At 47.7% G+C, this 25,402-nt stretch overlaps 1 protein-coding gene across 1 annotated transcript; it reads right to left on the bottom strand.

Annotated features, from left to right (window-relative positions):
* Positions 1–9,132: 9,132 nt before the first annotated feature.
* Cd8b (CD8 subunit beta) lies at positions 9,133–25,093 on the bottom strand. Its single transcript, NM_031539.2, has 6 exons — positions 25,012–25,093; positions 21,748–22,104; positions 18,956–19,042; positions 13,941–14,030; positions 12,371–12,407; positions 9,133–9,737 (listed from the first exon to the last, which is right to left on the bottom strand). The coding sequence occupies exons 1-6, from the start codon at positions 25,052–25,054 to the stop codon at positions 9,725–9,727; spliced, it is 627 nt and encodes a 208-aa protein (NP_113727.2). The 5' UTR covers positions 25,055–25,093; the 3' UTR covers positions 9,133–9,724.
* Positions 25,094–25,402: the final 309 nt, after the last annotated feature.

The raw sequence follows: 25,402 nt of genomic DNA, 5'->3' as shown, positions 1-25,402 counted from the left end.
CTGTGATACCACATCAAGTGAGATTGTGCATTATTTTTTTCTTCCATGACTAGTTTTCTTAGAATGATGTCCTCCGAGCCCATCAAACAGCAAACAGAGGGATCTTTCTTTTCACAGTGCAGTGACAGCCCAGTGTTTCATACGCACTCGACTTTCCTAATCGGCTGACACGTAGGTTGTTTCCGTATCTTGAGCATTGTGGTGGTGTAGCCATGAGCACCGGAGTCTAGAAGAGGGATTCCTGTGCCACATGCGAATTCTCCTTTTACTTTATTTATATTTCTGGTTAAAATATTTGTTTTACTATTTCCAGTTCTGTGTGTGTGGATGTGTTTCTGTCAGTGCGTGCGTGTGGGTGCGGCTGCCCTGGGGGATCAGAAGAGGGTGGTGGATCACCTGGGGCTGGAAGTGCATCACTGCTTATAAACTGCCCAGTGGGTCCTCTGCAAGATCAGCATGGGCCCTTAACCACGGAACCATCTCCCCAGTGCCTTCTTTGAAAGCTTTAAAGGAACATGTCTATGTGTTTAGGTGTGCGTGTGCACTGGCACATGTATGTGACAGTTCGACGGTTCTCTCCTTCCACCATGTAGGAGCGGGAATCAAACTCGAATTCCAAGGCTTGGTAGCAGGGGTCTTGCCTTCAGGGTCAATCTCCTGCTCCTGTTTTCTCTAGGTTTTTCCATGTGTAAGCCCTTCCACAGCGGCTGCACCAACCGCACCCTTGCCAACTGTGCGTGTACGGTCCTGTTCTTTACATGCTCAGCAATACTTGTCTGTTTTCATAGTGGCCACTCTTAAGGTATGAGGTAACACCGCAAGGGTTCTAATTTCTTTCTGATTATTAGTGATACGATTGCTTTTTCCACACAGCTCTTGGTTGTTTTTGTATCATTTAAGCAATGTCAGTATAGGGCCTTGCTTTCTTATTTTATTATATTTTTAAGTTTTTGTTTTTTACTGTTGTGAGTGTGGGTGCGTATGTAAGATATATAATATATATATATTATATATGTGAGAGAGATATATGTAAGAGATATATGTGGGGCTGTGTCTGATGTGCGTGTGTGCACGCTGGCATGCATATGAGCCCATGCACACAGGTCCTCATGCTCCTGTGGAGGTCAGAGGACAACTTTGCCTCTTTTCTCCTTTCTGCCCCAACATGAGATCCAGGCCCCAAGCCTCATGTCCTTAGGTGTCAGGAGCCTCTGCCTGCTGCGCTGTCTTGTGTCATCTTCTCAGTCAGCCGATAAAGCTCCAACCGTGCAGAGGCTGAGTTTATGATGCATGCAGCCCTTCGTATTTCTCTTCACTGTAGCTGTCTGAGCCTTTGCTGTTGTATCTGAAAAATTACCAAGACCAGCGTCAAGGAGCTTAGCTGCTGAGCTCTCATCCAGGAGTTCTCGCACTCTGTCACAGTTAGGCTTGGCCGGCTGTGAGCTGGCTTTCAGTGTGAGGTGTTTCCCTAGCAGTATTTATCAGGGACGATATCCTCTCCTGCTTGTCCCCTTGTGGACACTTGTCAAAACTGGGTGACCCAGGGCTGCAGATGTGGCTCAGCTGGTGAAATGCTTGCCTAGAGTCAGAAGGTCACCTCGCCAGTCTCTCTGTGGCTCTCAGTGCCAGTCTTACTTTGTGTCTGGTTTTGTGAGCCACCTCTGAACTTTGAGAGTGTAAGGGAAACAAAGAAAAACATTGTTAAATTTTTTTCAATGCATTAAAATTTAAGTCAGCGTATGAAAACAAAATCAGAAATAATTTAAAAATAATTATCTCTTGCTACTTAAGGAAATTCTTTTTTTAACAGAAATTGTTCTTTTTACACAGTGTAGTCTTGAGGTGGGTGTCCTGGTCCAGTGGTATCTGCCTCCTCAAACTCTAGACACATGGTTGTGTATTCAGGGGTCTCTTTCCTATGAGTGATCGAGTTCTTAATAAAAGTAGGATTGTATTTTACATTTTCCAAATCCCACTTTTCCTGCCTGCGTGCTCCTTGGTGTTCTCTTATGTCCCAGTTAACTTATCCTGACTTGAGCATATCCGAGGCCGAAAGGCGTGAGTCCAGCAGGCTGCCAAGGAGGCTGGCTCAGCAGCCTCGGAAAATGCTGTCTGCTCCCCTGACGACCTTGTGGCCCACTGGGAGCCACAGCTTGCTGTTACTGCTCCCTCCGAATTTGAAGAGTGTTATCACGCTGCATCTTACTAACCAGGGAAAGATCAAAATTCAAAACTCAAAATTTAGTTTCTTCTGAATGTACACTACCACAAAGTCAGAAGAGCGTAAATCCAACCAGTGGAAGCTGGAGTCTGTCTGCCCTGGCAATCTTGCCAATTAATTTTTTAAAAAATACTCTCTCTCTCTCTCTCTCCCTCTCTCTCTCTCTCTCTTTCTCCCTATCATTTGTCTATTAGTCTGTTCATGAGTGTGTGTGTGCGCGTGTGTGCGCGCGTGTGCGCGCGCGTGCGCGCGTGTGCGCGCGCGTGTGCGCGTGTGTGCGCGCGTGTGTGCGTGTGTGTGCGCGCGTGTGTGCGCGTGTGTGTGCGTGTGTGCGTGTGTGTGCGTGTGTGTGCATGTGTGTACGTGTGTGTGTGTACGTGTGTGTGCGTGTGTGTGCGTGCACACACAGGCATGTATGCACTTGTGCACTCCACAGAGCACTTGTGGAAGTCAGAGGACAACTTGTGGGATTTGTTTCTCTCCTTCCATATTGTGTGTCCAGCGATTGAATTTTGATTATGGGCCTTCGGACCCATATGCAATGAACCATCTCACCAACTCTCAATTTACTCTGTTAAAGTCATTCTTTTGGTGGTTCATGATATTTTGGGGTGTACTTAGCCAACATTTATTTGATGATTCTTGATGGACTTAGAATTATTACCAGTTGTTTTTGCACCACCTCCAAAATGATATTGGGGTGATAATCCTTGTGTTTGTTGTTATGGAATGATGCTTTTCCTGTATTAGGGCGTAATTCCCAGGGAAGTTGAGTTCGATCATGCCTTTTACCTTAATTGTCACAAACATTGTCACCAGCTCTTTTCCAAATGGCTGGCATGTATCTTCCCACCATCATCAACACCTTGGTCACATGCTTGACAATGAGCTCTTCAGGATAGGGGTGGGGGGCCAAGTGCTCAGGGTGCAGACAGGTCACAGAAAGAAAAATTCGAGTCTTTCTTACAAACACCACACACACACACACACACACATGGTCTTAATGGACATTGTATCCTAAAAGGAGGGAAAGTGGGCATGTTTGAAATTAGCATCCAATAAGACTGGCCAAGCTGAATCTAGCTGTTTCACCGAGGAGCCAGTGTACATGATAGTCAAGAATATTTATGTGGAAAGTGTCTGGACCCCAGCCTGCCCTCGCTTGCTTCACTCAGACTGTGTACAGACATGCTCACTCTCAAATTCTTTAGCTAAAAGTCGGACAAGTTTACTGCCTCTCTCACGATGACTCCTTTGTGTGTTGGATAAGCTGTCAGGCTTCCTGGCCTAGGAGAACATGGCTTTTCCCTGAGCCCAGCAAGCCTTTGTTCTAGTCTCCGTTGGGCCCCATATCACAAAGAAGATCACCAAGTATGGGATAGAAAACCCATAAAAGGTCTTCCACCCAGGCCTCCTTGCCTACGGAAATCATTCTACTTCCGCTTGTCTGAATTTAAGCGGCAGTGTGGCTTCAGGGTGGGTGCTGGATGAAGAAGGGGTCAGCTTGGACTCCCCTTCTCTTGCTTAGGCTTAAAGGCAGGCCGAGCTTTGTGATGGTTGAGTTTCCATTGTGCTCCCCAAGGGTGGCAGAAGCCTGTGGTAAGACTCAGGGTGGAGCACAGGGGTTATGGCCTGCCTTGAGCCTGGCCTTGTGTAGCCCAGAGCCAGCTTGAGGCTTACAGGATGCTGGAGGTACTGAGGAGGGGAGTGTTGGGGAAGGTGGGCCTCCACCCCTAACCAACACCAACTCGACTCTTCCCCTCTTATCTTTACCCCCACCCAACCACAGAGACCTTCACAAAATCTGTGAGACTGTTGAGACTTCTCAAAGGCAATTTTTGCTTCTGCCTCAGGTCATGCCATCTCAGAATTTTTCTGTTCATCTGTGCCGGGATGGGACTAAGGAGTAGCCAGGGGGCCATTGGGGCAGGCTGTTCTCAGAGTCATTCAAGTGCTGGCCTTGAGTCCTCCGTGCAGGTCAGTCCAGAGCTGGGATACACGAGCTTCAGTGACAGTTGTGTGGTTGAGCTTGCGTTCTTTCTATGACCACTAAGCTTGTGTCACCTGTTCTGGGTAGAATGAGTGTTCCCAGGTACCTGATGGCCTTGGGGAGCTCAAAAGCCACATGGGTGGGGCTGCAGGAGAGTCAAGCTCTGGTTCACTCGGTGGGGACCCTGAAGACCTCCGTGTGGCATTTCATGTGGTTTCTTTGCTTAGTCTTCTACATTAAGACTTAGGAACACTGTCCATATGAACATATGAGAGGAAAAGGCCTTGGGCTTCGACAGGATATGGCTTGGGCTGGTGAGAAGGACAGAGAAGTCTTTTTGCCTGTAAGCCTGTGAGCAAAGCCATGTGCCCTAGGGCCCTGTAGGCGCCATCTTGCCCGTGTTGTATCACCGATCTATGTATTGGGAAATATGGGCATGAAGGTGACCCAAAGAAGTGTATTTTAACTAGTATCAAGATTCCCCAAGGAGGAGGGCTCAGTCCCCTGTGAGGAACAGGCTGTCTCAAACCAAAGCTGTCAGGCACGGTGCCATGCTCCTTTAAACAGCACTTGGAAGGTGGAGAATGGAGAATGGAGGATGGATCAGCAGTTCAATGACATTCAAGAATACACAGCAAGTTGTCATCCAGTCTCAAAAGGACAACAAACAAAACAATAAAAAAACAAAAACAAATACAAACAACAACCTCCTTAAAACAACAGAACACGTCCAACCCCCTCCCCCACCCCAATCCCCCCGGATAAGAGGTGTCAGGTATATGGCCACACATCCCCGACTTTGAGACTATGGATCCAGATCTGGGTCCACGAACTATGTTATATAAGGGTGATTCCAGGAAGCAGTGACTCAAGTCCTGAAGGGTATCACTGACAAACGGAGGTTTCCCAAGAAACGGCAGAGGAAATCTCTTTGTCCTTTACCACCTGGAGAACCCGGGGCTGTGAACCCAGGGCTCTTTCTCTCTCTCTCTTTGACTAGGTGGTAGATTCGGATCTGCCTCGAAGCCCACAAGAGCTGGGGAATCTCTTTCTGAAAACAAGCCGCCCACTTCCTATCGGCATGGAGGGGCTGCTGTGGTCGGGGCACAATGAGTAAGGAGGAAAGAGAGGGCTGGTGTCGGAGCCCCCTCTCCTCCTGTGGATGGGCCTGGGCGGGCAGCACACCTGCAGCTGCTCTTCTCTGAAGGAGGCAGAGGACCACCGTGCTGTTTCTAGATGCTTCCACTCGCTACTGTCAATCTAGACCACCACAGGGCTGAGTGGGAGACACTACCAATATTCTAGAGCCCAGCTTACAGGGGTTATGTCATACAGCCAAACCCACTCAGGATACAGGCGAAGGGCTTGCTGAGTTGTGGCCACAACACACTACAATATTTTTCACTTATGGGATAATTACTTGTATTTGGGATATTGTAAAAGAAACTTTTTACAAAAGCATTTTTTTTCTTCCAAAATTGGTGTCCACTGCCATAAAATAAAATTAGTATATGAAAGCGCAAATCTACACAACCAGCTGCTCAAATACTAATTTTACTCATTTCTGCAATGTTCTTTACTTGGGGTTTTATTTTCACTTCTTTACTTTGAGATGAAGTCTCAAATGTATTATGTAGCCAAAGATGGCCTTAAACTTCTGATCCTCCTGCCTCTACCTCTTGAGTGCTGTGATCACAGGCATGCACCCACACCCTGGGTTTGTGAGCGTCATGCATGTCACATAGGTAAGCACGCTACCATGAGCCCCCTCTCCCCGTATTATGGGTTTTAAAGCAGAAATGGAAAGCCTCCAACATGACTGCCGGGAACAACTGGAAGTCACAAATGCCTGTGAACAACTTGCATCGTGGTGTGTGTGGAGGCCAGAGGACGGCATTGGATCCATTGGAACTCTACAGATCACTATGCACCAACATGCAGATGCTGGGAATTGAACCTGGGTCTTCTGGAAGAGCAACATGTGTTCTTAACCACTGAGTTATATTCTTGAAGTAAATTCTTCTTTTTTTTCCAACACAATACTTTTATTGAGTCTTTGGGGTTTCATACCTTACACCTTACACTGTCCTTCCCTGTCCTGAGCCCACTCTTGTTTCTTCTCCCAGCAAACAAACAGACAAACCCAAAACAAAATAAAACAAAACAAAACAAAAAGTCCAATTTTTGTTAATTATATATTTATTCAGTGTGGCATGCTCAAACTCTCAGTAGCTGCCCCCAAGACGAAGCTGAGTCCTTCCCCTCCGGTATCCCTGCTGAAAGCCGTCCACGGTGGAGGGGGACACCCCAGCATCCTTTCCTGTCACAGTTTCTCTTGGAGTTCTCTCTTGGAGTAAACTCTTTTTTTTTTTTTTTTTTTTTTTTCGGAGCTGGGGACCAAACCCAGGGCCTTGCGCTTGCTAGGCAAGCACTCTACCACTGAGCTTAATCCCCAACCCCTGGAGTAAACTCTTATAGGCCCCTTTCTACACATATAAAACATACGCTTAGAGGCCTTGATAGATTGTGAGAAAAAAATTCAGTTTGTAGAATCATGGGGTACTATTTTCTTTTTAAGTATTATATATACACTTTGAGGCAAGGCCTCACATGTGGCCCTAACACATTTCTTAACAGAGGCATAAACTCACTTATAAAGCTGGACCATAATTTATCTACCTACTTTCTCATCAATTCTACCTTTTTTTTTAAACCATGCTATGTGTTGAACCCAAGGTTTTGAAGCTATTTTTTGTTGGACCTTTGAGAGTTTACAATTTTACACCACCAAGCAGAACCACAAGAACGATTCAGTGTGTTTTTGTGTTCGGCCGGTGGCCTATTTAAAATGAAGGCCAGGGCGGACATGGGGCATAATGTAGACACCAAAGACTTTTAAGCCATAGTGACAGCTCAGTCCCCTCTTCTGCAGAGTAGCCAGGTGTGGAGTACAGAGCTCACCACAGCCCCCAACCCTTGGCAGCCAACTTTGATCCAGCTGAGCCTTCTTGGCAGCTACACAGCACACAGCACACAGCCGCAGCCCACCCCTGCCAGCTCAGCCCCACCTGAACTTGTAAACAAGCAAATATAATTGCTGAGACAGAAGCAGGGAGAGGCTCGAATATCACAGTCTGAGGTGGGACAAGCAACCTTGAGGTATGCTCTTCCTTCCGCTGTGGACAGGGTATGAGCCTTCTGAGCCTTCAGGGAGCAGAGGCTGCACACAGCCTGGGTCTCTGCCTTACTTACCATTTAGAGAGTGGCTAGGACCAGAGGCCATCTTGACCCTTTACTATTCTCCCATCAGTCTTGAGACTTGTGGCCTGTCGTTTGCAGAAAGCATTTCCTTCACTCGAGGACCTCCTGCACCTACACCACCTGACTTCCACTTCACCAAGTTCTGCCTCTGTTGCATCTCAGATGCAGGAACGGGCTGTGCTGTCCTTACTCTGGAGGCGTATTTCCTTCTGTGACTATCAGAAACCTCAGAATACATCCCAGTTTTCCCTCACGCTTCTCTGAACTGGCCTTGACGAACAGACAGATGGACCGTGGCACATTGCTTCTCTGAATTCACATGCCAGATGCAATGGTTTTTGCCTTGCTGGTCATAGGCTGCTAAGTTGAAGACAAATGGAGGGACATTTTAAAAGCTAGGATCCTTCCTCTTCACTCTGATTCACCTCAGCAATTGCTCCTTGGTCACTCCCTCTATGGCTGCAGAGGCTAAAACATGATTAGCAAATTTACGAACAATAACTCTGGTTTTACACTTTTGCTTTGGTACAAGGTTTTCTTGATGCAGGAGTCCTCCGTGAGCAAGTGATGAGGCCGGAATAGGGAGGGACACAGGGGGACAGGGAGTGATAGGTTCTTACATCTCTAATCTGCAAAACCTGTTACCTAACCGAAAGTTCCGCTCTGTAATTGTCAGCAGTGTATGACATGTGCCTGGTCTTTCCCCCCTTAATTACAAGACAAAAACAAAAGACATTACCCCATGAGGAAGAAAGTTCTCTAAAAAGAGAGAGGGGGGAAGAAAAGAAAGAAGGAAAGAAAGAAAGAAAAAGAAAGAGAGAAAGAAAGAAAGAGAAAAAGAGAAGTTGGTCAGTGTCAGCTGATAAGATACCTCAGCAGGTCTCACGACCTGAGTCTATGCTTGGAATACAGTGAAAGGAGAGAGCCATCTTCTAGAACTTGTTCTCTCTCTCTCTCTCTCTCTCTCTCTCTCTCTCTCTCTCCTTTTACACACACACACTCACACACACACACACTACACTACATATTCATCTGCGTGTGAGCACACATGTAATATTTTCAAAATTACCAAGGCTCACACCTTTAATCCCAGCACTTGGGATCCAGAGGCAGGTAGATCTCTGTAAGTTTGAGGCTAGCCTCATTTATGTATTGAGTTTTAGGCAAGCCATAGCTATTCCCCCAACCCACATACCCAAAAAAAAAAAAAAAAAAAAAAAAACCCAAGGCTCTTCAACGGCTGCTGGAATAAACATCTGTTCTTTTCTGTCAAAAGGTTTTCTACTTTCACTGTGGGCAAAAGCATTTGAGACTCTCTCTCTCTCTCTCTCTCTCTCTCTCTCTCTCTCTCTCTCTGTGTGTGTGTGTGTGTGTGTGTGTGTGTGTGTTTCCTAATTTCTTCATTCAAAATTCAAGTTATGGGCACAATGTATGGCCAAATGAGGGTTTTAGATGTTAGGTGAGAAAACACAAAATGAACTCACCCCTCTTCTCCCCACTCCCTCCCCATGGTGACTGAACCCAGGACCCTGTGCATTTAGTTCTACACTCCCAACCCTTGTCATATCTCGACCGAAGTCAATACTTTTGCTGTAGAGGAGCTGCCTTGGACATCACTGGAACCACCTGTGCCTTTAAGACAGGACTTTATTTTTATAGTCAAGACATTTTCATAAAAAGGACAGAGAGTGAGGGAAGAAATATATAAGCCACGAGGGAGAAGAAGCTTAAGAAATTTCCTACTAGGAGATGAAGTAGAAGTCTGTCTTCTGAGCCAACAGCTTCCCAAAACCACAGCAAGGCCTGAGAGAGCAAGATGGCTGCCAAGGGCCCAGAAGATGTTTGCAGGAAACCTTATTCATGAGGTGGCCTCTCTGTGTGAGGATGTGCAGTCTTCTGCAGGGCTGCCCACCTAGCTCTCTCCCATGAGACGCCAAAAAGCCAGTCATGCTGCCCTACCAAGCAACTTACAAAGATGGTGGCTGCAAGGCTGCCATCCAAGGTCCAGTCCAAGAAGGGTACAAAAGCCACAGGGGTGTCATGGTGGGAGTTCTTGGTTCTTCAGCACACTCCGTGAGTGAGCCTGGATTCTGGGGCCTTCTCTGTGAGACTCCAGGTAACGTGCCTGACCATTCACAGGACTTGCAGCAGTTCAGGCAGACAGCTTGAGCTAAATGCGTCGTCTCTCGTTGGTCCAGGTCTTGCTTTATATTGAGTCCTTTGTAGCAGGCTGTCAGTGTCGTGGGCGCGGATCATTTGTGAAACCTGGGAAGTGACAGCAGGTTGTAACTTATTTTCAAGCCCGTGACACTTCTGCTATATTTCTTATAGCAAGAGCAATGGCAGGTGGGGGAAGAGCCTGCTGTCTGGGGCTGAAAGCTTTATGTGAGGGTGGTTTATAAGGTCCACTTCTATCATTTGAAAACTTAAAATTAAGAAACCAAACCAACAACAAAGAAAACCAAACTATAACAAAATAACACACACACACACACACACACACACACACACACACACACACACACACACACACACAATATGGCTCAGTAGGATGGCTCAGGCATAAAGGTACTTTTACTCCCAAGTCTGATGGTCTGAGCTCAATACCCAGTGCTAGTTATTCTACCCTTCACAGTGCACGTGTACACAGAAAATAAAGAAACGTTTTGAAAATGAGCGTTGAGTGGTACTGCCTCCTGAAGCACCCTAAGACGACCCGGTCACAAGTGCATCCAGGAGGCCAGAGGCGATGGGCCATGGTGGGAAGATGCTCTTCGACAGGAGAAGGTTGGCAATATCTGCCTCAGATTGCACCTTGGGTTTGCTAACAACTGCTCTGTGGGGCCTGAGCTGATCCAAGGGACTACTGTGTCCATATCTGGACCATAACTCGAAACTAAAAGTTTCTTTTTTTAAGGTTTCAAAGCTACAAACCAAAACTGGGCATGCTAGAGGGTCAGGGGTTAAAGTTCTTGCCTTTGAGATCTGGTCTCAAACTCTCTCTCTCTCTCTCTTTCTCTTTCTCTCTCTCTCTCTCACACACACACATACACACACACAACACACATAAAAATATACATACATTTTTGTTCAAATTACTTTCTTTTTGGTGTTTTAAAAACAGGGTCTTTTTACATATCCCTGGATCTCCTCACTATGTAGCCCAGGCTAACTCACAGGGATCTGCCTGCCATCTGCCTCTGCTTCTGCCTCCCAAGTGCCAGGATTAAAGGCATGCACTACTAAACCTGGCTTAATAATAATAATAATAATAGTAATAACAACAATAATGATAATAATATTTATTATTTGGCTATGATCTTGCAGTTCTGGTCTTCTTGCCTCACTTCTCAAGTGCTGACATTACAGATATTTGCCACCACATCTTTCAAGTAAGTGTAAAAACAGACCATAGATGTGGGCAGAGCTGCCCCAAGCAAGGAGGGCTCAGGAAGCAGCCTTGTGTCACCCCATCTCCGCACAAGTACACACTGTGCACTCTCTGTCTCTCTGTCTCACTGGTCCTTAGAACTCTTGGCTGCCAAATCTCAGGGTCCCAACCTAGCTCCTAGCTTCTTCAAATTTGGCATTGTCAGGTCACTAGAGAACAGACGACAATCAAAGGACACAGGACAAATCTCTGGGACTGCGAGGATTAGGTTGACGTCTAGAAAAGCCTACAAAGAATAGCTTTTGCATAGGACTCTCTGGAGGTCTCATCTTAAACACTCTCAGGTAATCGTTATTGTCTATTAGGTGAAGGCGGTTTCTAGTTCCCACCCACAAAGTAGAACTTGCTCATGAGGCAAACTACAATTGCAATTTGCCCATAAAACACTGCCGGCGCAGCCAGCGGGATGGCTCTGTGGGTAAGGATGCTTGCCGCCATTTCAGATCTAGACTTGAGTTATTGGTCAGATCTAGACCTCCCTTGAGCACAAGGCTCTAGTGCCCTCTTCCATTCGGAGGCATGGTCTTTCCTTTATTCAAACATTCCCCCACCCCCGTCTCTCTGTCTCCCCCTCCCTCCCTCCCTCCCTCCCTCCCTCCCTCCCTCCCTCCCTTCCTCCCTCACACCCCTCTCTGGGTGTGTGTGTGTGTGTGTGTGTGTGTGTGTGTGTGTGTGTGTGTGTGTAGGGCGTGTACTCTCAGGATCAAATTGATATATATGGCAGGCAGATGATGAGAAACATCTACGCTGAAGAAAAAAAAATCAACTCCAAGGGCTGGGGCTCAGATGGCAGCACTCTTCTTTCCTGTGTGTGCCAAGCCTTGGATTTGATCTCAGCACTCACATACCAGGCATGGTGGTATCTACAGATAGTCCCAGCACTCAGGAGGTAGAGATAGGAGGATCAGTAGTTAAAGGTTAGCCTTTGCAAATAGCGAGTTTGAGACCAGAGTAGAATATAAGAGACCCAGTCTTGAAGCAGCAACACCAAATCTGGGAACCTGAGCCTGGGGATGAGGTCTTAGACCTGAAGTTGGGGAACCTTTGCCTTGGGCAAGCATTTTGCTAAGGGCAGACAGATACAGAGTAATCTTTTTTTCATACATTTTTAAATTTGTGTAGCGGGTTGGTTATTTGAGAGAGGGGATCTGTAGTGAGCCTGGCCATGTACTTTTGATATAACTGAGGATGGCTGAGAACTTCCATTTTTTTAAGTCAGGGTTTCTCTGTGTAGCCCTGGCTGTCTTGGAACTCACTCTGTAGACCAGCCTAGCCTTAAACACACAGAAATCACCTGCTTCTTCCTGATAAGTTTTGGGATTAAAGGTGTGCTCAGAGTAAGCCACTACTTGGTTTATGTGGTGCCAGGGATTGCTAGGTAAACACTCTGCCAAGTTATCCAAACCCTCAGCCCCTCATTTGTGCCTTTTGGGAGATCAGCACTTACTGTTTCATGAAGCGAATCCGGGCTCTCCTCCGCGTGCCTGGAAGAGCAGAGCAGAGACAAGCAAGTCAGCGCTGGTTAGTAGGTCACTAGCATCAAACCTCAGAGCCCGAGAGGAAGGCAGCATGGTTAGCCAACACTTGGGTTGCATGGAAGCAATGTCTTCTGGGGTGCTAGGGCGGTCCCCAGAGTCTTCACATTTCACACCTTTGTTGTTGCTTATGTAGGTTTGGAGTGTTTAGAGGCATTTAGTCATCCGTTCCACAGTTTTAATAGCCTTCATGAATCCCACGAGACCCTACTCTACTATATCCGTCTTACATGTGTGGAAACTGAGCCACGGAGCTGGTGAGTTGTCAAATAGCTTGCCGGAAAGCCATGTAGCTAGTGCCAGCGATTTCCTGCATCTCCTCTACTCCGTTTGTAAATGAGCTTTCCTAGGGACTGGGGGCCTCGCACAGTGGAGGGACACCAGGCCTGGTTCAAATTTCAATAGCACAAAACAAAGGCCGTTGCATTTGCAGGAGGCAGCAACAGAACTTAGAGGGCAGCCAAAGCAGTGCATATACACCCTCCTTCGGGATGCGGGGAGGAAGGAGAAGTGTGCTGTGTTTACTTCATCAGAACATTTTTATGGGTTTTGGAAACAGAGTCTTAGGTAGCCCAGGCTGGCCTTGAACTCCTGATCCTTCTACCTTTACCTCCCAAGTACTGGGATTATAGGCATGTGCTCCAGGCTCAGCTAGACCACTAGGGTTCTTATAACAGGGTTTACAGAGGATTACAGTGGACCAAAGTATTCATGCTCTCTCAGCTGCTGTTCTCTGGGGTGGGGGCCCACGACTGTCAGAAATTCAAAGGAATCTGCAACCTGGAAAAGTTAAGAGCCACTGACGTGGTTGGTGTTCCTGATGTTTCCTGCTTCCCTAAAGATACCCAGGGAGGACAAACGATGTGCTCAAGGCGGCAGAGGAGAACAGAAGGACCAAGGGTAGTCTGGCCTCTCCTCTGCTTTCCTGTCCATTTTATGAGGTCAGTGACTACAGAGCCAGGGTGACAGAGGAGCTAAGGGCAGCAGCCATGCGTCTCTCCCTGCAGTGTCACTGGGGAAGGGTACCGGGCTTTCGTAGCTACTGTCATGAGCCCCCGTACCTAGCACATGGGCCCCGAGGACATTACCAATAGCAGCTCTGGTAGGTAGGCAATGTTCTACTCCCGGGTGAGGCAGCTAAGACCCTCTGAGGCCAAGATCAAAGTCATTCCAGGACAGAACAGTGGACTTCAGTGGACTCAAACCTAGCGTTCATCTGCCTGCTAACACGGGTGGAATTCTGGCCTCCTGGGTTGGGGGCAGGGCTGTGTGTCTCAGTGGTAGAGAGCACCCAACATGTCCTGAGTTCAAGTCCCTACGCTCCCCAAATCTTTCAAAAACAGGAAGAGACACTTGCAAGTCGTAAGGTTCGTTGGGGGTAAGTTTACTACTTATTCTGCTATCAGTGAACAAAGTGCTCCTAGGTACACACTTCAGGTAGCAAAATGGGGGCCCTTCAATATCCCGTAGGCATCAACTCACAGTGAAAGTGGATGGCCACACTGAGGGATACCAGCAGAACCAGGATGCAGGCCACCAGCAGGCTGAGGGTAATGAGGCCACATGTCAAGCCTGAAAAAGACACACATGACACACACATTCACACCGACTGAGACACAGCAAGGAGCAGCCCATCTTCCCAGAGAGTCACTGGCTGGCTTGTTTGTTTTTTGACACCCAGTTTTACTATGCAGTCTTCATTTTGCAGCCCTGGCTGGCCTGGAACTCACAGAGATCTGTGCGACTCCCATCCCAGGAGGCAGGCCCCCGGGTTGCATTTTAAGCAGACTTACTTAAGGTTCACTTTAAAGTTCACTTTAACCACTGAGGTAATTTTATGTAGAAGATGCCATGTTGTATCTGTACTTCTAAAATGCTAATAAAACTTGAGAGCTGTTTCGAAGGAAGTAGACCCATATCGTGCCTAGTAATAAGATTTTACTATTCATTAAAAAAAACTTTATTTTTTAATATACAGCAATATTTTCACTGTATTTTACACGGGGCTAGAATGCTCACAGACCAACATTGATAACTGGCATCCTTCCCCTTAGCATCTGAAAACCCCATTTTCATTGTTCACATATGTGTATGTGAGTGTGCACATGGTGTGTGTGCACATGTGTGTGGGTATGGTGACCAGAGGGGCATGACAGGTGTCCTGCTCAATCGATTTCTATCTCATCCTCTTGAGACAACATCTCTCACTAAACCTGGAGCTGGTGACCCCAGAAGTTCTCACATCTCTGCCCCACCCCCGAAAGTCGGGGTTACAGGTGTGAGTTGCGCCCAGCTTCTTATGTGTGCGATCGTGATTTGAACTCAGGGTCGAGTGCTTTCGTAGCAAGCACCCTAATCTGAAAAGTCATCTCCCCAACCTCTGTCTCTGTTTTTTGATTTTAACGATAAGGTTTCCCATCTCCCAGGCTGATCTCTAATTCACTGTGGCCAAAGATGATCTTGAACTTCTGATTTTGCTGCCCCTGCTTACGTGCTGGGATCACACTTGTAGGCCACTGTGCCCATTTATACAGGGTTAGGGGTTGAACTCAGGCTTGCTGTGTGCATGGTAGGCAAGCACTCTACCAACTGAGCTACTCCGTCGACCTCTTGGTTTCCCCCTTTCAGTACAGTGGATTATACTGTATCCATTTCTGTAAATGAATCCCCCCCACCCCCCGCGTGCTTTAGTCAGGCCAGCTCATCTTTCCCCACCAGAAGCACAGGGAGCCCTATGGATACCCCGGAATTTAGCTACCAGTGGGAATCTTAGCTGCTTCCTATGTGTTACTTTTATAAACAGCCTCTCAAAGAACATTCTGGCTTGTTTCTGTGTAGGTGCCTTCCTGAGGTAGAAGCTGAAAATGGGAACTATTAAACCACAGATGTCTGTTTGGGTTGTAGTGGACTTCGGGATGCCTTCCTTTAAGGTGCACCTTACTGACTGGCCCAGGTTAATGGTGCATTAGTTTCTTCCAGTCCTGTGTGCCTTCATGGGAGAGAGAGGGAGACAATTGATTTTATTTCAATCCTGATTCTGGGTGGGCTTCAGCCTGTCTGCTTACATAAGCCACTTACGTGATTGCGCTTCTTGAGTCAGAGATCTGTTCACTTGTCTGATCCTATTTAAGCTGCAGGGCTTGTGTTCTTAATGTCCTAGATCCTTCTCCTAAACCCTCTTGCCTCAGATCAGCCCTATAGTTGATCTCCCCTCGGGGCTGAGGTGCAGAGCCAAGCCTCCTGGGTGAAAGAATGGAGTTGAGGGTTTGTGCTCCAGGTTAAGAAGTCTAGGAAGCCCTCCACATGTGAGGGAGGAGGTGAATATGGGCTAGGTGTGCATGACACGCTAAGGACAGCGCCAGCTGAATGCTTTGGCTTTTGAGGACGGAAGGCAAGGGGCTGTTTTACTGTTCCCTCTCACTGCATAGCTCTGAGAAACTGAGGCCTGGGCTGGGGATACAGCTCGGCTGGCACAGTGCAGATGGAGACTAGATCGTGGAGGCACTTCGCAGAGCTGACGGCATGCAAGCTGTATGTCCACGTTTTCAAGGTGGTGGCTGGCAGCAGAGGGCCAGGGTCCTCACCAGAGGAGGAGGGGCAGGGTAAATGAAGCTTCTTTAGAGAGAAATGGAAGCCAGAGAAGCTGTTGTGGTTGGAGGAAAATGGTTATTTATTCCAACTGATTGCTGCATCTCTAAATAAAAGCCTCTCTCTCTCTCTCTCTCTCTCTCTCTCTCTCTCCTCTCTCCCCCCTCCATCCTCTCTCTCCCCCTCTCCCTCTCTCCCTCTCTCTTCTTCCCTCCCTCTCAATCTTCTTTTTTGTCCTCTCTTCCCATATATGTATGTGTTTCTTTTTAAAATTCACTTATAGACAGGGTCTCATTCTGCAGCTCAGTGAGGCCTAGAACTTACTGTGTAGTCCAGGCTAGCCTCACACGTATACTGATCCTCCTGCCTCAGCCTCTTGAGTGCTGAGATTACATACAAGAACCACCATGCCTGGCTTATTTATTTTTGAAACAGTATTTCACTACATTGTACAGACAACTCTCAAACTTATAAGCTCAAGTGATCCTCCTGCCTCAGCCTTCTGAAAAGCTAGGCCAACAGGGACTGTATTTTGTGGGGTTTGCTTTTATATTTGTTGCCCAACTCTCGGTTCTTCTAATAAACTTTTCAGGGCATAATATGTTATAAATGAAGTCACTCTGTCTTCTCCTTCATATCTAGCAATACTTCGCCTTTCTGCTTGTGGCTCTGGGTTTTCTTTTTTTTTTTTTTTGGAGCTGGGGACCGAACCCAGGGCCTTGCGCTTGCTAGGCAAGCACTCTACCACTGAGCTAAATCCCCAACCCCTGGGTTTTCTTTTTTGGTTAGGGTTTTGATTTGTTTGAGACAGGGTCTCATGTAGCCCAGGCTGGCTTCAAACCTGCATTGTAGCTGAGGAGGATCTTGAACTTCTGATCTCTTGTCTCACCCTTCCAGGTCCTGGGATTACAGGTGTAAGGCACCAAACCTGGCTGGGTTTCAATTTTCTGTCCACAGTGACCTCAGGAGGCAGTGCCCTTCAGGCTCCAAGACCCTACAGGGAACACCGCCGCTGGGGCGTTTGTTTGTTACAGCGAAGCAAGTCAGCTGCACCCAGCAGTCATGGGATGGTCCTGTGGTTTGTTGTCTGGGTCGTGGCAGATGGAACTTTCTGTTTCTCACCAGTAACTTTGGGGGGTTGAAGTCAGTATTTTTCCAGAAATACATTTGAGCTGTGGCTTCAAAGGAAGCACACACCGCCTGCTCCAGCTAAGGTGCCTGGTGTTCGCCCCCTAGCGTGTTGGGATCCCACCCTTTGTGCGAGGTGCTCTGTTAGAATCTGAAACTGGAAAAGAGTGAAGGACTGGTCCTCTGGACTGGAAGCTTGTTGACCATGTGATTGTGATATGATCTGCAAACCTGATCTCCACCTGTCTCAAGTGTGTAATTCTGAGCAGGCTGTGTGTGCCTCTGATCCCAGCACCTGTGAGCCTAAGGCAGAAAGATTGTGAATTGGAGATCAGCATATGTGAAGCAGGTAGCTCCAGCCAGCCTACCTCTACATGGAAAACCTCCAGGAAAACTTAAAGCAGACACTCAGAGGGCTTTAGGGTCTTCTCAGGGGTGTGAAACCATCACACCTCTCACTCTGGGACATCCTGAGAGTCCCAGAAAAACCAAACGTCTGTACTGGTTAAGACTTTTGCGTTATCCCTGATGCCCTTCATCTATTTCTGTCTCTGTGACTTTAAGAACCAGGGACGTTTCACATCTAAGGAGCCACACAATATCTGGTCTTCGCTGTATCAAGACAAGGCTCACTATGTAGCTCTGGCTAGCCTGGAACTTGCTTCATAGACTAGGCTGGCCTTGAACTCACAGAGATTTGCCTACCTCTTTGCCTCTGAGTGCCAGGATTAAAGATGTGGGCTACCCTACCTATCTCAAATGTGTTTTGTTTGCTTGTTTTTGTAACTGACCCTTCGCTGTGCATTTTCAAGATTCATCCTAACTTAAACACGTGTCAGTATTTCATTTTTGGGGGGTGACATTTGAGACAGGATCTTACATAGCCAAGGCTAGCTTCAGATGTGATATATAGTTGAGGATAACTTTGAATTCCTGATCCTCTTGCTTCTACCTATGAGTGCTGGGATTGCAAATGTGTGCCACCCCATCTGGACTCTCTTTCTTTTTACAATCAGGCTTTCTCTGTGCAGTTCAGGCTGACCTCAGACTTGTGATTTTGCGGAAGCTTCTTGAATGTTCGGAGTATAGGCCTGGACTCCCACACCCACTCTTTTTAAAAAACTTACATTTGGGGTTGGGGATTTAGCTCAGTGGTAGAGCGCTTGTCTAGCAAGCGCAAGGCCCTGGGTTTGGTCCCCAGCTCCGAAAAAAAGAAGAGAAAAAAAAAACAAACTTACATTTATTGATTGATCGAGTGCACGGTATGGGCATTTAGTGCCGGGGCACACATGTGGAGGTCAGGGGACAACTTGCAGGAGCCAGTTTTCGCCTTGTACCATGTAGGTCACAGGGACTGAACACAATCAGGCTTGTCAGCGAGTGCAGCTACCAGCCGAGCCATCTCGTAGCTCCAGAACTTCACTCTACACGTGCCCTTGTAACACCTGCGTCCTGTCTCATTGCGGAACATCTGGGTTGTGAGCACTTTTCTGGCTATGATGAATCGTGTTGTTGTGAGCACCTGTGTGCTAGATGTGTTTTCCTTAAGGTCTCACTCTGTAATGATTTGTGAGTGTGGCCTCACTAGACTGTGAGTTGCCATCAGACACAGGGTACCTTTCGTTGACACCAGTTTAGAGCTAGAGAAATAGGCCTCGGAGCCAAGACTTGGTAAGTGTTTGTTCAAGGAAGGAAGGAAGGAAAGAAGGAGAAAGGAGGAAGGAGGAAGGGAAAGTGGGAAGCTGCTTTTTTTAATGTGAGTGCAACAATGGAAAACTCACCTTTCTGGGTCTTTGGGTGGGGGGTTGGACATTGTTTCTTCTTCAGTGTAGTCTTTTTGGTTGGAGCAGTTGTAGGAAGGACATCAACTATAGAAAGAAGCAAGACCCATATGTTACTCGGGTAAGCAGCAGGACTTACAGGCAGACTGTGTGCCTTTCTTCCGGGCAGTGATGCCCTTGTGATTGTTGCCTTGGCTACCACAGGATTTCAGGTCATGGCAGAGCACAGAATTCATATCTAGTTTCTCAGATGAATGGAGAACCTATGGGTGAGGATGAGCCCAGTGTCCTAAGCAGAGCCTTGCCCATCATTAACAAACTATGCAGCCCCAGGAAAGTTGTCTGTCCCTTAGCTTCCTCTTTGCAATAAAGAAGATGACTTCGGCCAGGCAGTGGTGGTACACACCTTTAATTTAAGCACTTAGGAGGCAAAGGCAGGTGGATATCCACGTTTGAGGCCAGCCTGGTCTACACAGTGAGTTCTAGGACAGCCAGAGCTACATGAGAAACCCTGTCTCAAAAAAAAAAAAATGACTTCTTAGTTGTGAGAATTAAGAGAGCAGTGTGCCTAGTGAAGTATACTTAGGCATGACTATGATTGGCAGAAGACCTTGGGTTGCTGTTCTTATTCTAGCCCAGTGTGGTGGCACAACCCTTTAATCTCAACACTCAGGAGACAGAGACTGGAGGATCCCTGAGTTTGAGAAGGCTTGCCTGATCACAGTTCCAGGACAGCCAGGGCTATGTAGAAAGACCCAGTCTCAAAAGACAAAACAAAACAAAGTGGAAGGACCCTTTGGTCCTTTGGCATGGCCAATCTCAGCTTCCTTTGCAACCCCTAAGCCAACAGAGCAAGCCCCTGGTTGTGCCCTCCTACATGAACAACGGCGGTTGAGAGAGATGGATTGAGTGCTGTGTTCCAGGCCCTTCTGCTTTTCCTGGATGGCCCATCCTCTCCTCAGTTTTGATCCAGTGTCTCACACTGAGGGTGGGAGAGAGGAAGGACAGGACAGTGGGATTGACGCACTGATGCACAGAGACACTCGGACTCTTCAACCGGGCCGGTAGGCTCGGGCTCTGGGAATCTGTCACTGGGGAGATTGCATCCAAGAAGGGACTTTGGGAAGATGCTGCTGCTCCTGGGCTGCTGGACAGCACACAGTACACAGGACTTGGAAACATGGATACCAGGATAGGTAGAGATGGAACATTACCACCCACCTGTCTCAGACCCTGAAGCACTAGGAAGGCACGCACGGGGCTCACAGAAACAAAAGCAAAACCAAACCAAACCAACCAACCAACAAACAAACAAAAAACAAACTCAAAGCCCATGTTTCATGCTTCTGCCCATCCTTACTTTGCCCAATCCCCATCCCACCCCGAAGAGACCAGAGACTAGAGAGGCCATGGAGACCTTGCTCTGTTCCTGGTGTCACTGCTGTGTTTTTATAACTCTGGCACTATCCCCAGCTGTCTCTGTACCTCCTTAGGCCAAGCGGCCCAACTTCTGGGGGTGCTGGGGTGCTAGTGAATTCCAGCCCCCAGGTGAGTTTGAAGCAAGATGATGAGAGGCCAAGTCCTGGGTTGAGTTGAAGAACGAACTATAGCCAACCACTGGCCTGAGAGAATCTATGGCGAGCCCTCTCCACCCCGAGAGAGGAATCCTCACTGTCCAGTATGGCTAGTCTGAACACAGATAATGCCGCATGCATAAAACATGTACCAAATGCCATGTATAGGAAAGTAGGTCACCTGTTGAAATACTAATGCTGTTTTGATAAGTTGTGTTCAATAAAATGCATTTATTTCTTCCTAATTAGATGCCTCTTGGAAAATGGAAAATCGTGTCTAAGGTTTGCAGTGTACTTCTTTTTTTTTTTTTTTTTTTTAAAGATTTATCTATTTATTTGTTTTCTTATTTACTTATTATCTGTAAGTACACTGTAGCTGTCTTCAGAGACACCAGAAGAGGGCGTCAGATCTCATTACAGATGGTTATGAGCCACCATGTGGTTGCTGGGATTTGAACTCAGGACCTCTGGTAGGGCAGTCAGTGCTCCTAACCACTGAGCCATCTCTCCAGCCCTGCAGTGTACTTCTGCATGTACGTCATGAAACTGCAGTTTCCTAGAAGTAGAGGTGAGGCGGCAGCAGCAGCCTTGTACAGATATGGAAACTGAGGCTCTGGGAGGGGAAGGGCATGTGACGGACTGAGAACCAAACTAGACCTGGGGTCCAGTTTCTTTGCTCTTCGAAGCCCCAAGTGTGGATTTGAGCCATTGAACCCCACGAAGAATGCCGAGGACAACTGCTTTTCTGCTACCTCAGAAACACTCTGAGCGTGTGCTCAGACAGTGAGAGTCTGTATGTAGTCAGGGTCCTGAGACTGCTGTTTTTGTCTCCATCAAAAACAGAAGCATCCACCTTTGACTGGCCTACCTGTTTTTATCTCATCTGACTCCTATCCAAAGTGGAGAACAAATATACCACCTGCTCGGTGGATGGAACCATGAAGGGACTCAGCTGTGTGCAACCCTCAGAGGTGTTTGGCCTGCGTCACTCTCAATGGATCTTTTCTATTAGTCTTAGCAGTGGTGTGATTTGTCATGGCTGCAGAGTGAGGCTCACTGAGAGTGGACAGCTCCAATGGCCAGTGTAGGAGTATGTGTGCTTGTGTGTGTGCAAGCATGTGTGTATGTAAGTGTGCACGTGTGTGTGTGTGCACGTGTGTGTGTGTGTGTGTGTGTGTGTGTGTGTGTGTTCATTCACAACCTTGAGAACATTCTTACCCACAGTCAGCTTTGTCCCTGTCCCAAAGACTACCATGGGACTCCCAACCATCGCGCAGAAGTAGAAGCCACTGTCCTCTGGTTTCACATCCATGATCTTGAGAAAGGGCAGGGTTGAATTGAAAGACAGAGTCATATTCTTCTTCACCCTTTCACCATATTTGATTCCTTTGGTTGAAGTCCGGGACGCCAGGAACTCAAAGTGCTTGTTCTTGTTGGAATCCTGGAGCTCTCTCAGCCAGTAGATGGTTGTTCCTTTAGGGAAGGTTTTAGCCTCACAGGACATTTTTGCTGTTTGGTTGGTTTGAACCAGCAGGGATGAAGGAGTCTGAAGGAGGGCAGAGCTGCCCCAGAGAGCTACAAGAAATCAGAAGAGATGAACCAGGCTGCGGCTATACACACGCAACCTTAGCACACTGCGGTGGAAGTACAGGATCCAAACTTCAAGTTTGGTTACCTAGTGAGTTCAAGGCCAGCCTGGACAATCACATGGTGGCTCACACCCATTTATGATATGATCACGTGCCCTCTTCGGGCATGTAGATAGGTATTCATGCAGACAGAGCACAGAAAATAAATAAATCTTTAAAAAGTTAAAAAAATAATTCTTAAGAAAGGAAGGAGGGAGGGAGGGAGGGACAGAAGGAATGAGGGACGGAAAGAAGGAGGAGTAGAGAGAGGAGGGCTTGTGAGGTAGTTCAGCAGGTAAAGGTGTTTACTACCAAGTCTGACTCCTGAGTTCAGCCCCTAGCACAGTGGGGCGGGGGGCGCTCAGAATCACAATGAGTTTGTTGTCATGGGCAAACAGGATCTGCCCGGGCGGGCGAAAGAGTCAGTGTATTAACAGCACTCAGAGCACCTAGAACTCACAAACATTGACTGCAAGGCAGGCAGTTCTGAGTGTGCCTTTATTTACCATAGCTTCGATGCGTGGCCCTTGGCATAAGCTATCTTGGTGAAAGTCTCAGACTGGCTCCAGGATTTTTATCCTCCTTACACGGATGAGAAGACACCAGCATGAAGCGATCTCATTTTGAGTCTCACTGAATTCAAATCCAAAGAGCCAAAGTTGAAAGCCAAAGCTAGTTGCCCACCTCACCTAGCTGTGAGCCTGTGTAGACAGGCCTTCAGCGGCTCTAAGCAGCTGAGAAAGAGCCAGGGCCATCTGGGAGAGGAGTTTGGAGTCAGGCACAGTGTGGTTTAGATGATCTGAGATTTCTGGACAGGGAAAAGGAGCTGACCCTGGGAGCTGTTACCCCTCAGTCCTACAATGGGTCCGTTACTGACTTCTCCCACCTCGGGGCAGGGCGGTTATTACAGAAGCAAGCTTGGAAGTTCATTTTGTCTTAGATGGGAAGACTGGGCAGGCAGAAGGGTTGCAGATATGGCCATGCACACAGCCTTCGCCCTGTAGCAGCTGTGGAACCTCAGAAGTCACCAAGTTCATGGTCTCCTATGAAAGAAGGGCAGCTTGACTTGTCACTGTTGTCCTGCTTGCTGTTTATGGTTGGAAAGAAAAGAAAGGAAGGCAGACATGGTGGTGCACACTTTGAATCCTAACACTTGAGACGCCAGCCTGGGCTACTTAGTGAATTTCAGGGGAGAAAAAGAGAAGTGAAGTCAGATTTAAACAGTAAAGCACTCACACAGGTAACCATATGCAGACACTGGAGGTACCTGTGTGAGCCCTCACACAGGTAAGTTCTACCTGAAAGTCTAACAGTCTCAGGGAACATTCTAGGCAATGAGAGAAGTCTCAAGAAGGATCAGACCAAGTTTCTTTCACATCTAAGACCATAGGTTGTCAACAAACCCGTTTGATCTAGAAAGACTTTTTTTTCTTTGGTTTGCAACCGGGGGAGGGGGGGTCACCCTATAGATCATGGCCAAGATATTATGCCAAGAACAGGCACGGCTAAGCAGAGGCCAGAGGATGTGTGAGCCCAGGGCAGTCAGCTGCTTGGCATTAATGGCACAGATCCCTGCCTATAATTGTGTCTCAGGCCTTCTGATACCGTCACGGCCTTCCCTAGGATTGATGTGATGAACTAATCCCAAATCTATCTTCAAACCACTCCGAGTCTCTATAAGCATGGAAAGAGTGACCACCCCCTTGTAGCTGAAGTGCTCCATCTCCCTTCCCTGAGTTTCAGGCCACCATTTCTGTGCCGTGGCAGCCATTTTTATTGTTTTGGTTTCCTGGCCTCTTTGGGGAAGTTAATATGAAGTGATGATGCCCATACTGCAGTGTGTCAGGCACAGTGTGTGCTGTCTGATTTAGTCCTCACTGAATCCTATAGGGAGAGACAAACAGAGCTCAAGGGAAAGCTATCCAAGGTCCCATAGTTTGTGTGAAATGGACTTGCACTCGAACCGGGGTCATAGGACTTGGGTGAACGAACTCTGAGCCTCCGAATTGAGACCTGCATACAGAGTGGGCCCACAAATACGCAGATGGCAGGAGCCTTTCCAAAAAGCCCAGGGGATATGCACAGCCAGGGTTTAGGTCATATACAGTCTCATTTGATCTGCTTGGTAGCCCAGGATTCCATTTTCAGAGGAACCTGGTATTTCTAGAATGATCAGAGGTAGCTCATAATAGCCTTGTTTATTTCCAGTTTTGACCAGTTGAGCTAACCTGATCAGAGGCAGGGACTGGCATGCCCTGTCTTCCTCAGTAGTATAATCAGTTTGGGGCTTTAGCTGGTACCAGACCAGCAACGTCTCTGGGTTGATCACAATGACAATCTTTAGGCCACACCTCTGTGCCAGCTCCAACAGCCCATCTGCAGTGCCGCTTCTTGGGGGTGCCATGCTGCAGAGGACCCTGGAGAGCCAGGGGGTCATAGTGAGTACCCTGCCCTAGTTGTCTGATTTATCAGAAGCACTTCCCCGGAAGTAATTAGAGTATGTCTACAGACCCTGGCCTAAGCCAGATCGGGCCTCTGGGAACTTCATGGGGCACATCCCTGTGGGCACCCTGAAAAACATTTCCCCTTCAGTTTTGGATCTCTCTCTCTTCTCTTTTTGTCCTTCCGTTTTTTTCCTTCCTTGCCTTTTAGTTCAGGCTGTGCGGCTTCTGCCCAGGCGTCTCAGACCTCTCTGGGTAATGAGGAAGAATCTCCTTTTCACGCTGTGTCTCTGCCTACCAGCCTCCCCTCTTCCCGAAGCCCAGCTCCTGTCGATTCCTCCGGTTGCCGAGACCACCAGGTCCAAGTTCCCTGCTCTGGTGCAGATCTGGGGTAGCCCCACTCTGGGTCTTACCTGATAGCTTCACACTGAAGACCAGCCAGAGCCATGGCTGCATCTTGGCGCTCTTTGAGACACCTGTTCTCCTCAGGGCTCCGTCAACAGAAAGGTGGGTTAGGAGCCAGCTTGGGCGGGTGGGGTAAGTGAGCTAAGAGGGTGGTGCCACGAGGGCAGGGGCGGAGTCGTGGTGTGTGTGTGTGTGTGTGTGTGTGTGTGTGTGTGTGAGTTCGAGTGTGCGCGCCCCACAGTCTTCATCCTCATCCTCCACAGCATCAAAAACTTTGACTTTTTTTTTTTTACAAAGAGCCCACCAGGACTGTTTTCTGATGAGGAAGTGATAGATCTCAGTTCTCAGTCATGCCAAGATGTTGCACCTGTGTGATGCCTCTTGCCCCTGGGGAGGGCT

This window comes from Rattus norvegicus, chromosome 4 (assembly GCF_021556685.1).
Source record: "Rattus norvegicus strain SHRSP/BbbUtx chromosome 4, alternate assembly SHRSP_T2T, whole genome shotgun sequence".
NCBI classification, from domain to species: domain Eukaryota; kingdom Metazoa; phylum Chordata; class Mammalia; order Rodentia; family Muridae; genus Rattus; species Rattus norvegicus.
Note: the sequence above shows the minus strand (reverse complement) of the source record. Positions and strands in the feature narration are given on the sequence as shown.